This window comes from Capra hircus, chromosome 23, assembly GCF_001704415.2.
Source record: "Capra hircus breed San Clemente chromosome 23, ASM170441v1, whole genome shotgun sequence".
Taxonomy (NCBI): Eukaryota; Metazoa; Chordata; class Mammalia; order Artiodactyla; family Bovidae; genus Capra; species Capra hircus.
The window spans coordinates 20,286,051-20,299,927 of NC_030830.1; the positions used below are offsets into that span (position 1 = coordinate 20,286,051).

Genomic DNA, 13,877 nt, shown 5'->3' on the forward strand with positions numbered 1-13,877 from the left:
GATTGTGTTGAGTTGGAAATGTCAATCATATATTCAAAAAGAGATGGCAGTGGTACAAAATGGTTGGGAAATCTTAAAAATGGCACTTATATTGAGATATAATTGTATTCATTCATTTACAGTGTCTTGAAATGCTTATTGCTTTCTTTTTGTGCTAAACAAACATTTTAAACTCCATATATTTAAACTTTTTCCCTTTCCCATTTATTGGAAATGTCACATTTAGTAAACACATGCTTATTATATATTCTACCATACTCTGTACTTACATTTTTAGATAGTTTGTGCTTCTGCTACCTTCTGTGATCTAAGTATTCTGTTTTCATAACTGGATAAAATCCAAACTTTTCAACTCTTCAGTTATCATCTACAGCCTCTTTTTGTATGTGTTTTGTAACCTTTCCTCTGCTGCCTAAAATGTTGTCCCATCTATGCCCTTACATTGTTAACTGCAAGTAATCATTTAAGTATCTGAGGTTAAGAGTCGTTTCCTCTGCGAACTAGAATATTTTTTAGTAGAGGAACTCTGATTGTTTTCTCTCTGGTCTAGTGCTACCTAGTGATCAATAAATACTTATTGAGTGACTATCCAAATAAAGTGAATTAATCCAGATCAATGTTAGAAAAATTTCCTATTAACATTTTTATAAATAACGTCATAATTTAGGGGAGCTCCTGTGTGCTTGGTTGCAGAGCTTGGGACAAGTAAGGATTTGGGGAATGAAAGAAGAGAGGAAAAAAATGCAATTCATTGGAAATAAAGGGATGAATTAAAAAGAGGATTAGAAAAAAAATTCAGCTGATGGCTTCCTTGATAGCCCAGTGGTTAAGAACCCACCTTGCAATGCAAGGGACACTGGTTTGATCCTTGACCCAGGAAGATCTCATATGCCACAGAGCAACTTAGCCCATTTGCCACAACTACTGAAGCCCACGTGCCCTAGAACTTGTGCTCCACAACAAGAGAATTCCTCTCATTGCAACCACAGTGTAGGCCCCACTCACCCCAACAAGAGAAAGCCTGTGTGTAGCAACAGAAACCCAGCACAGTGAAAAAAATTTTTTTTCAAAAATTCAACCGATATTTCCAGTTTCTGGGATGAGATGCACACACTTAGCTAGTTTAAAGTCAGCTGTTACTAGATTTGGGACAGACTACATGCTTGGAACAGTTCTGAAGCGTGCATATGAGGACTTGTGTGCTGTGGGAAAACTTCTGTCTTGGGATTGCTGGTCATTTAGTCAGAAAGATATGGAACTCCCTAACTAAGGAGATAGACAAGATAGTTCTCTAACATATAGTATAAGTGGGAAGGTAAACCATCCAAGTGTTCTGAATAGTCAGGCATTGACAGGAGGGAATTAGCATGGCTTGGCCTCAAGAAACAAAGTTCATTGAGGAACCTTATAGAAGGCAAAGGAGCTTTTAATTTAGAAAAATATAACTTATGGTCTCAGCATTGCTTCCTGAAGCTAGTAAGATTTTCTGTTGGCCTAATTCCGTAAACTTGTAAGAGTCTGAAAAATAGAAAAATTAGTTCAAACATTATTACTATTTTTAAGAGAAAAAAAGACTCAGAAGATTCTCATCATGATGGAACACTTCTTACTTTTTTTTTTTAATTTTTAAAAATTTTTATTTTATATTGGAGTATAGTTGGTTTACAATGTAGTGTTAGTTTCAAGTGTACGGCAGACTGATTCAGTTACACACACACATATATATGCATCTGTTCTTTTTCAGATTTCTTTCCTCATTTAGGTTATTACAAAATACTTACACATTTTCTTGAACTTTTTAGTAACTTTATATTTAATTAATACTCTAGAAACCAATTTAGTTTGAAACATAAATGGAAAGATGCTTACTATCTTTTGTTTTCCATCTAATATGTTTAAACAATTGTATTTTAAGGACTCAATACCTTTTTTTTTAAATTTTTTATTTTTTTTTAAATTTTAAAATCTTTAATTCTTACATGCGTTCCCAAACATGAACCCCCCTCCCACCTCCCTCCCCACAACATCTCTCTGGGTCATCCCCATGCACCAGCCCCAAGCAAGCTGCACCCTACGTCAGACACGGACTGGCGATTCAATTCTTACATGACAGTATACATGTTAGAATTCCCATTCTCCCAAATCATCCCACCCTCTCACTCTCCCTCTGAGTCCAAAAGTCTGGTATACACATCTGTGTCTTTTTTCCTGTCTTGCATACAGGGTCGTCATTGCCATCTTCCTAAATTCCATATATATGTGTTAGTATACTGTATTGGTGTTTTTCTTTCTGGCTTACTTCACTCTGTATAATTGGTAGCCAGGACATGGAAACAACCTAGATGTCCATCAGCAGATGAATGGATAAGAAAGCTGTGGTACATATACACAATGGAGTATTACTCAGCCGTTAAAAAGAATTCATTTGAATCAGTTCTGATGAGATGGGTGAAACTGGAGCCACTTCTTACTTTTTATAGTAAAATGTTAACAGCATCAGCCTCTTAAAGGCCTCCTTCATATCTTTATTTCTAAGGCTATAGATGAGGGGGTTCAACATGGGTGTGAATATCCCATAGAAGAGAGAAACGATTTTCCCCCAGTCCTTAGAGGTGGAAGAAGGTGGTTGTAGATACATGTATATGCCTGTTCCAAAAAAGAGAGAGACTACAACCATGTGAGACCCACACGTCCCAAAAGCTTTCCGTCGTCCTTCTGCCGATTTGATTCTCAATACTGCTTGAGCTATGAAGCCATAGGAGATGAGGATCAATGTCACTGGAATTAGCAGAATTAACACGCTGAAGAAAAAAAGCTCAGCAACAATAGGCTTTGTGTCAGCACAGGACAACTTGAGAAGGGCAGGAACCTCACAGAAAAAGTGGTCCACTTCTTGACGACCACACCGTGGCATGTTAAGGGTCAAGGAGGACTGCAGCACTGAGTTGCTGAAGCCAGTGAACCAGGAGAAGGCTATCATCCTCAAGCAGAACCAAGGGTTCATGATGACAACATAGTGGAGGGGTCTGCAAATCGCCACGTACCTGTCAAAGGACATAACAGCAAGGAGGAGACACTCAGTCGCACCCAGGGCCAGGAAGATGATGAGCTGGGCCACACAGCCAGCATAGCTGATAGTTTTCTTGTTGTGAGAAATATTCGTCAGCATATGAGGGACTGTGCTTGTGGTGTAACAGAGATCTAAGATGGACAGATTAGTAAGAAAGAAATACATGGGAGTATGAAGCTTGGGATCCAGAATGCACACCATCATGATGGACACATTGCCAAAGACGGTGGTTGTGTATGATATTAATAGTAACATAAAAAGAGGTTTTTGTAGCCAGGGCTTGTCTGAAAAGCCAAGTAGTACAAATTCTTTCGGGGAACTCTCATTTGCCCAATTCATGATGATGCATTTATTTTTCATTCCTAAAAAGTATAACATAGGAAAGTGGTCAATAAATAATATTGACTACTCTTATTGTAACAGAACTGAATTTAGGATAATCACAGTGAATGATTCGACACCAAATATATAGTCAATTAAATAGAACCCTGTAAAATATAATATGGGTATTGTATAGTTAAAAAATAGGTCTTCTGTTTTAGTATTTATGTTTGACTTTATGAAGCAAATCATCACATTTAAATGCCAAGAACTGTATGCATGAAACATGGACAGTTACATGTGCTCAATACATTTCAATTCTTATCCCTTTTCTTATACTGCTGCTGCCGCTGCTGCTGCTGCTAAGTCACTTCAGTCGTGTCCGACTCTGTGCGACCCCATAGACGGCAGCCCACCAGGCTCTGCCATCCCTGGGCAAGAACACTGGAGTGGGTTGCCATTTCCTTCTCCAATGCATGAAAGTGAAAAGTGAAAGTGAAGTCACTGAGTCATGCCCAACTCTCAGTATTTTAAGAATAATTGCTGTTTTAATTCAGTAGTTTTTAATCCATGCTCAAAATGCTGAGTAATATAGAGGTTATAAGAGCATCGTGTAAATCTGAACTTGATCTAAAGAAATTATGCTTGTTTTAGTAGTATATTCTTGGGATATTTTTGAGCTGTCTCTCTAAAATGACACATATGAACATCCATTTCCACAAAGAGCTATCATGAGTATTAAATGCTTTGATTCATGGTAAAAAATTATGACTAACTTGTGGTTTATAATGATGATCACAGTTGACATCTCCCAGCATCTCCAAATACCTTGATGAAAACTGCAAAATGCATAAGCCAATTGTTGATTTACTACCAGTGACAGGCATTGCTTAGTGCCTGAAATAATTCTTTCTAATTCTCACCAAAACCCTAATAAATGGATATGATCTACATTTTATTACTACTATGACTCAATGAGAATAAATAATTTGCACACTCTGTAATCTTAAGGCCAAGACACAAAAGCAGAATTTAAAGGCCATTCATTTTTATATATTCCTTAATTCCACCTAAATATAGAGAAAGCAGCAAAGGAAAACACAAGAGTCGTAAACAATGGAATCAAGGAGCCAAAAATCAAATAAAGTTGATTTTCTTCAATCTGTGAAAGTTATCAGTTATTTAGTTATATGACCCAAGGGCATCTAAATTCCTTTAGTCTACTTTGCATGTTTAAATTTTCATTGCTTAGACCTACCCCATTTGAATTTACAAGCATAAAAATAGATAGTGCTGCTAGATTGACTTAAAAAAGAAGATATTATAATAATAAGAATTGACATATTTTATACCAGAGTGGAATACTTTTTTCCCCAAGTTAGTAACACTGATATATAAACTATAACTTTAGCATGGGATGCCTACATGAGAATGAATAGAGATGGTGCTAAGATCTATAATTCTTTCCATTACATGAAGTTTTAATTTTGGCTTTTTAGCTACAGATACACATTATCTAGTAAATGCCAATAATATACTCTCAGTTGAAAAATAGAAAAGGATGTAAGACTTGACTTATTTGTGTGTACATTTAAATTTTCACATGAAAAAGTTCATACATTGATAAAGGATAGTCAAAATGAAAATGTGCAGTTTATGGCAAATATGGTTAACATACTAAATATAAGTAATTAGTACATAAAAATAATGAGAAAAGGCCAAAACTCCAATAAAAAAAGAGCAGTGGATATAAATAGACAGGTTAGACAAGAACAAATATGAAGCAAAGGTGAAAATAGAAAAGATGTGCAATTTTTCATCAATTAAAAAAAATCAAAACAGGGAAATGCTGCTTTGTCTGTTCAATTCTGCTGCTGCTGCTGCTGCTGCTGCTGCTAAGTCACTTCAGTCGTGTCCGACTCTGTGCTACCCCATAAACGGCAGCCCACCAGGCTCCCCCATCCCTGGGATTCTCCAGGCAAGAACACTGAAATGTGTTGCCATTTCCTTCCCCAATGCATGAAAATGAAAAGTGAAAGTGAAGTCGCTCAGTCGTGTCCAACTCTTCGCGACCCCATGGACTGCAGCCTACCAGGCTCCACCATCCATGGGATTTTCCAAGCAAGAGTACTGGAGTGGGTTGCCATTTCCTGCTCCTGTCTACTCACTAGATAATGTTTTAAAAAATCGCCTTAAAAGTTAGCTTTTCAGAACATTGCCTCTGTAGCTAGAATCTCCCAGCATTTTATATCTGATCTGTATAAGTGAAAGTGTTAGTTGCACAGTCAAATCCAACTCTTTGCGACCCAGTGGACTGTAGCCTTCCAGGCTGCTCTATTCATGGGATTCTCCAGGCAAGAATACTGGAGTGGGTAGCTATTCCCTTCTCCAGAGGATCTTCCCAACCCAGGGATTAAACCCAGGTCTTTAGCATTGCAGGCAGATTCTTTACTTTCTGAGTATGGTTCTGGGCAAATTGATGAATATCCTTGTGTTCAAAATTCACAGATTCTGTATTGATAATGAGAGTTATTGTATAGGTTTAATGCAGCAAGGCCTACACATCTGAATTTAGGACAGCTCTGGAATATAGAGCTGTGAATGTGAACTAGTTATCACTAATAGTATCAAGAGCATTAATCATTATCAGTAAGTATTAATAGTAATAATGTATCATTATCTCCACTTCCCATGTATATGAAAAAAAAACAGACAAATTACTACTAGTGGAGCTGAAACATTATAATTTTATGATAATATAGTATGAAATGATTATATGTGCATGTCATTTTTTCTTTGTGTCTAGCATAATACTGAGAACATTGTTTCCCAGTAAATGATAGTCAAGTCAATGGTTAGTAAGAGACATTGAGTTGCCTGAAGGCATAATAAAAACACTTTACTCAACAGCTGGGGTTTTTCTTTTTTCTATTTCTTTTATTTCTTTTTATATTTCTTTTTTCACATCTTTTATTCAATACTCCTTCCCACATTTTGTATGTCTCTGATGTCATTGATGCTCATTCATTAGTTCATTTTTTACAGTATCAGAAAAATGAAATTACCCTTTGTAAAGGACATTTTCATCCCACAGTTATCATAACTCTTCTCTTATTTCTATATCCTCTACTAATTAAAAGAATCCTAAATACTCCTTTTTTTTTGTATGACAATATAATGGGCAAAAGAGTGAAATGATAACAAGTGTTTTTGGAGCCACTGGAAATATTTAACCTTTATTTCAAGATTCCCAGGAAGCAAATCGAACTCTGCTTATTGAATGTGAAGCAACCTAGAGGCAAGGAAGTATATGAAATGATCTTGAGAGATCTTTCCCACTCAATGATAATAACATAACTCTGTTTAGTAGACATCACTCACCTTTTCTCTTTTCTAGTGTTGAAAAGATGTCTACACCATTCTTTGTGCATGTTTTGAAGGAAGTTTGGTCCAAAAACAGGATGAAAAATGCAGTGACTTTTTGACATTTCGCCTCTTGTGAAATTCTTATTCAGCTACATTTTGCCCACAGATTGAGAATGAAATTAGCACATAACTGACTGAATCAAAAACATATGAGAAAAGTTCATATGATGAGGTAATCTTCAGTCACCCAGGTGTTTTTGACTGACCCTGGCTCTTCTCAGCAAGCTTCTAATACAATGAGAAGCTGATTTTATAAATACCAGCAACACTGACAGAGTCATGGAGAGAAGGTTTAGCTGTAACTGAAGGCTTACCATTCATACAATGCTCTGTGCTCTTTTAGCCCTAGGGATTCCAGAGTGCCTCAAGTTTAATTGGTCATTGTGTCCAGAGTGAAACCATGTGAACTCTATTTCCCATAAGGGTAGCATAATACTGGCACATAGATGGTTCACACATATTAAAAACTAGGTTGAAAATACTAGTCATGAAGCATAGACCATGAAAAATAAGTTTGGGATTGTTTAATCAGGAAAGCACAAGACTACATGAACTTTTAATCCATTCTTTTAAATAGTCTTAAGGTCAAATACTGAGACCACAGATGGTGTATATGGGATAATAGTATTTCTATTGTTCATTGGTTTTTTGATGAATGTGCTTAGTTTAAACCTGCTAGAGAGCTCCACATTAAAAAACTATTTCATACAAAGTTACAATATAAAATTAACACACGAATTTAAGTTTAGAATGAATTCCTTGGGGCAGAATTACAGCTGACTCTTGAACAACATGGGCAAGAGCTGTGAAGTCCACTGATACACAGATTTTCCATAAATATATAAAAATATATGTATAAAGCATCATGTGTAAGACGTATGGAAGAGGATAGTGTATCCTCACGTAGGCATGAGTGATACTTAATGTAAAATTAATACTTTAGTTTTTTTTTGCTTATAACTTTGCTTTCAAAGAATTACATTATTATACAGTATACTTCTTTCTCTCTTTCACAGTTAGAGAAACTATGTTTCAGCCTATCACCACAGGTAAGTAGTTTTATAAAAATATATAATCTCAATACTGTATTATGAATATGACTATATAACACAGGCCATAAACATTATTAAATGATTCACTTAGTGTATAAGGCAGGCTACTGTGAAGCAATTATATCAGTTATTTATTTATAAAACATCAGTAATTAGCTCATTTTTTGTTATCAATATATGTCATTATACCTTAAAATAAATATGAAAATTTCACATTATCTTTCTATTTTTTGATTTCTAATAATACATATATACAGTGTTTTGTATCATATAAGACAATATTAATGTAGGTACTGACAGACAGACGATTCATCTGGTAAACAGAGGATGTAAACTTATGGTATCGATAAATACAGTACATACTGTAAATGTATTTTCTCATCCTTATGTATTTTTAATAACATTTTCTTTTCTCTAGCTTCCTTTATTTTAAGAATACACTATATAATACATATAATAGGTGTTAATAAACTTTATATTAACAGTAAGGCAACAGTAGGCTAGTCATAGTTAAGTTTGGGAAGTCAAAAGTCATGGAGTTTTGATTGAGTGTGGAATCAGCATTCCTAACTTTTGCGTTTTCAAGGGTCAACCGTAGTAGAAACATATGGGATTGGAACAGGAATAGTTTTTGGAAATAAGTTGATTTATTACTTGATATGTGCTCACCTAAGATTTGGTATGATGAAATTGAACTGAGTGTCAGCATAGATATAATCTCAAAGAACACCTTTTGCTAGTAGTTTAATGTATTTGTTTTCACTTGTTTCTCTTTTGTATAATGCATTTTTTATAAATTGTAAAATCATCTGTGTAGAATATAATCATTTTCTAAATTTTTACATTTCTTGGCACCTGCCCTTATTGTTCAGTTCACTTGCCCAGTTGTGTCCAACTCTTTGTGACCCCATGGACTGCATCACACCAAGCTTCCCTGTCCATCACCAATTCCCAAAGCTTGCTCAAACTCATGTCCATCGATTCGATGATGCCATCCAACCTTCTCATCCTCTGTTGTCCTCTGCTCCTTCTGCCTTCAATTTCTTGCCAGCATCACGGGCTTATTTTTAATGAGTCAGTTCTTTGCATCAAGTAGCTGAAGTACTGGTGCTTCAGCTTCAGCACCATTCCTTCCAATGAATAGTCAGGACTGATTTCTTTTATGATTGACTGGTTTGAGTTACTTGCAGTCCAAGGGACTCACAAGAGTCTTCTCCAACACCACAGTAAAAGTGCAACAATTCTTTGGTGCTCAGCCTTCTTTATGGTCCAATGCTTGCATCCACACATGACTGCTGGAAAAACCATAGCTGACTAGATAGACCTTTGTTGGCAAAGTAATGTCTGCTTTTTAATATACTGTCTAGGTTTGTCATAGCTTTCCTTCCAAGGAGCAAGCGTCTTTTAATTTCATGGCTTGCAGTCACCATCTGCAGTGATTTTGGAGCCCAAGAAAATAAAGTCTCTCACTGTTTCCATTGTTTTACCGTCTATTTGCCAGGAAATGATGGGACTGGATGCCAAGGTCTTAGATTTTTGAATGTTGAATTTTAAGCCAGCTTTCACACTCCCCTCTTTCACTTTCATAAAGAGGCTATTCACTTCCTCTTTGCTTTCTGCCATAAGGGTGGTGTCATCTGCATATCTGAGATGACTAATATTTCTCCTGATATCTTGATTCTGGCTTGTGCTTCATCCAGCCCAGCAATTTGCATGATGCATTCTGCATATAAGTTAAACAAACAGGGTGACAATATACAGCCTTGATGTACTCCTTCCCCAATTTGGAACCAGTCCATTGTTTCATGTCCAGTTCTAACTGTTGCTTCCTGAACTGCAAACAGATTTCTCAGGAGGCAGGTCAGGTGGTCTGGTATTCTCATCTCTTTAAGAATTTTCCAGTTTGTTGTGATCCACACAAAGGCTTTGGCATAGTCAATAAAACAGAAGCAGATGTTTTTCTGGAATTATCTTTTTTTTTTTTTTTTTTTTAATGATCTGATGGATGTTGGCAATTGGATCTCTGGTTCCTCTGCCTTTTCTAAATCCAGCTTGAATATCTGGAAGTTCTCGGTTTACGTGCTGTTAAAACCTAGCTTGGAGAATTTTGCACATTACTTTGCTAGTGTGTGCGATGAGTGCAATTGTGTGGTAGTTTGAACATTCTTACCTGGTGGCTTCCCTGATGGCTCAGAGGTTAAAGCGTCTGCCTACCATGCAGGAGACCTAGGTTCGATCCCTGGGTTGGGAAGATCACCTGGAGAAGGAAATGGTAACCCACTCTAGTATTCTTGCCTGGAGAATCCCATGGATGGAGAAGCCTGGCAGGGGGTCACAAAGAGTTGGACACGACTGAGCAACTTCACTTTCATTTTCACTTGAACATTCTTCAGCATTGCCTTTCTTTAGGATTGGAATGAAAACTGACATTTTCCAGTCCTGTGGCCACTGCTGAGTTTCCTGAATTTGCTGGTGTGTTGAGTGCAGCACTTTCATAGCATCATCTTTTGGGATTTGAAATAACACAGCTGGAATTCCATCCTCTCCACTAGCTTTGTTCATAGTGATGCTTCCTAAGGCCCACTTGACTTTGCATACCGGGATATCTGGCTCTAGGTGAGTTGTCAGGAAGCACTCAACAGGAGGCTTCCTGTGTGCTGTTTTGATCTGTCAGGAATCCTCTGTTCCTTATTAATTCCTGAATATTCAGGAATTAAGAGGAGAGGCAAGCCTCTCCTGGGGCTGAGGGATCCAGGCATTTCCTTCATTAGTTTTTCTATAGGGTGATAAGTACCCTTTTTCTTCTTGTGAACTATATGGTAAAAGTGATTATTTACAACTCTCTCTCTCTCTCTCTCTTTAATATGGATCACCTATGTTTTCTAAGTCTGGAATTTTAACCTTTATCTTTGATGAAAATAACTACAGTATATATGCCCACACCATGTTGATTAAAACACCTTTGCTCCATCAGAACTTTGGTCCCCATGTCTTGACTCCTCTCTCTCTCTCTCTCTCTCTCTCTCTCTCTCGCTCTCTCTTTCAGGCTGATCCCCTGGAGCACAGAGGCTCTCTGAGTTCACTTTCCTGCCCGGGCTTCTAAGACCCTCTCGAGAAGGTGCTCTGTGCCTTCACCCCATTGAGGGGGCGCCTGAGGCCTTCATGAACAGAGTAAGCCCCATGCAGGGGCTTTATTGGCATTCTGTATAAACCAAGGAATATCAGCCTCTTTCTCTCTCCTTTACTTTCTTATTGGTTGACTCCAGACCACCAGGTTCCAGTCCATTAAAGGACCACAGCAGTGAGTGACCACACCACTGGTAATCTGGGTCTTTAAGATATTTTTTGTATAGTTCTTCTATGTATTCTTGCCACTTTATCTTAATATCGTCTGCTTCTGTTAGGTCCATACTTTTTCTGTCCTTTATTGTGCCCATCTTTGTATCAAATGTTCCCTTGGTATATCTGGTTTTCTTGAAGAGATCTCTAGTCTTTTCCATTCTGTTTTCCTCTATTTCTTTGCGTTGATCACTTAGGAAGGCTTTCCTATCTCTCTTTGCTATTCTTTGCAACACTGAACTCAGATAGGTATATCTTTCCTTTTCTATTTTGCCTTTAGCTTCTCTTCTTTTCTCAGCTATTCATAACGTCTCCTCAGACAACCATTTTGCCTTTTTGCATTTCTCTTTTTTGGGGATGACTTTGATCACTCCTCCTGTGCAATGTCATGAACCTCCATCCATAGTTCTTCAGGCACTCTGTTTATCAGATCTAATCCATTGAATCTATTTGTCACTTCCACTGTATAATCATAAGGGATTTGATTTAGGTCATACCTAAATGGTCTGGGGCTTCCCTTGTGGCTTAGATGGTAAAGAATTTGCCTACAATGCAGGAGACCCAGGTTTGATCTCAATCCCCTCCAGTATTCTTGCCTAGAGAATTCTGGACAGATGATCTTGGTGGGCTGCAGTCTGTGGGGTCGCAAAGAGTTGGACACGACTGAGTGGCTACACGTTCACTTTCTTTTCTTTGAATGGTCCAGAGGTTTTCACTACTTTCTTCAATTTAAGTCTGAATTTGGCAATAAGCAGTTCATGATCTGAGCCATAGTCAGCTCCTGGTTTTGTTTTTGCTGACCTTATAGAACTTCTCCATCTTAGGCTACGAAGAATATAATCAATCTGATTTCGATATTGACTATCTGGTGATGTCCACGTGTAGAGTCTTCTCTTGTGTTGTTGGAAGAGGGTGCTTGATATGACCAATATGTTCTCTTGGCAAAACTCTATTAGCCTTTGCCCAAGGCCAAACTTGCCTGTTATTCCAGGTCTCTTGACTTCCTACTTTTGCATTCCAGTCCCCTATGATGAAAAGGACGTCTATTTGGGGTTTTAGTTCTAGAAGGTCTTGTAGGTCTTCAACTTCAGCTTCTTCAGATTAGTGGTTGGGCATAGACTTGGATTACTGTGATATTGAATGGTTTGCCTTGGAAATAAACAGAGATCATTCTGTTCTTTTTGAGATTGCACCCAAGTACTACATTTTGAACTCTTTTGTTAACTATGAGGGGTACTCCATTTATTCTAAGGAATTCTTGCCTGCAGAAGTAGATATCTGAGTTATCTGAGTTAAATTCACCCATTCCAGTCCATTTTAGTTCACTGATTCCTAAAATGTCGATGTTCACTTATGCCATCTCCTGTTTGACCACTTCCAATTTGCCTTGATTCATAGACCTAGCATTCCAGGTTCCTATGCAATATTGTTCTTTACAGCATCAGACTTTACTTCATCACCAGTCACATCCACAACTGGGTGTTGTTTTTGCTATGGTTCCATCTCTTCATTCTTTCTTGAGTCATTTCTCTACTCTTCTCCAGTAGTATATTGGGCTAACCTACCAACCTGGGGAGTTCATCTTTCAGTGTCATATCTTTTTGCCTTTTCCACTATGAGCCAGCCCTTATTGTACAACATTCTTTTAAAAATTAATAGTTTATAATTATTTATATACTTTACCATTTTCCTATTAAATATTTGCATTTCCTTTTTATTGACCTCTAGTTGATTTACAACATTATATTAGTTTCAGGTTTAGGTGTACATCATGATTCAGTATTTTTTATAAGTTATATTCCAGTAAAAGTTATTATAAGACAATGGCTATAATTCTCGGTGTTATACTATACATCCTTGTTGCTCATCTATATTATACATAGTAAATCCCATACCACAAATATGCCCCTCTCCCTTTTGCATAATCACTAGTTTGTTTTTTATATCTGTGAGTCTGTTTCTGTTTTGCATTTTTATAAATGGAATACTACTGCTGGGGCTAAGTTGTTTCAGTCATGTCCAACTCTGTTTGACCTCTTAGACGGCAGCCCACCAGGCTCCGCCATCCCTGGGATTCTCCAGGCAAGAATGCTGGAGTGGGTTGCCATTTCCTTCTCCAATGCATGAAAATGAAAAGTGAAAGTGAAGTCGCTCAGTCTTGTCTGACTCTTTGCGACCCCATGAACTGCAGCCCACCAGGCTCCTCCATCCTTGGGATTTTCCAGGCAAGAGTACTGGAGTGGGGTGCCATTGCCTTCTCCCAATAGCTTGTGTATGCTCAATTTCTCCTTTTATGCAAAGGAGACAACCTAATGTGCTGTGTGTATTAATGGCTCTACCCCCTGAGAGAATTTCCTCTCACTATTGCCCTTTGATGTGACACCTAAGTTAGGATCTTTTGTAGCATTTTTTCACTTATGACTCACAACAACATATAAAGCTGACTATATATTAGAGTCCTGAAATTTTTCTTTCCCCAGCATTTGGTCGTTTGGGGATCCTTATGAGGCCATAAGTATAGTTTAAGAGTGCAATACTGATGTAACAGAGGTAGGTTAAGTGTCTGTGCCATTAGTTCACATAATTTATGTCCTCTGGACATGATCTGGTCAGATCCAAATGTTTGGTTTCCAGTTGTATATTGGATTTTTACTGCATGAATCTAACCT

General features: G+C 37.5%; 1 protein-coding gene and 1 non-coding gene across 2 annotated transcripts; one reads left to right on the top strand and one right to left on the bottom strand.

Annotated features, from left to right (window-relative positions):
* On the bottom strand, positions 1,514–3,461 carry LOC102184516 (putative olfactory receptor 2B3). Its single transcript, XM_005701543.2, has 2 exons — positions 2,472–3,461; positions 1,514–1,609 (listed from the first exon to the last, which is right to left on the bottom strand). Exons 1-2 carry the CDS (start codon positions 3,446–3,448, stop codon positions 1,576–1,578), a joined length of 1,011 nt encoding a protein of 336 aa, XP_005701600.2. The 5' UTR covers positions 3,449–3,461; the 3' UTR covers positions 1,514–1,575.
* TRNAG-ACC lies at positions 10,049–10,120 on the top strand. Its single transcript has one exon. It is a non-coding gene; the product is annotated as a tRNA-Gly (tRNA).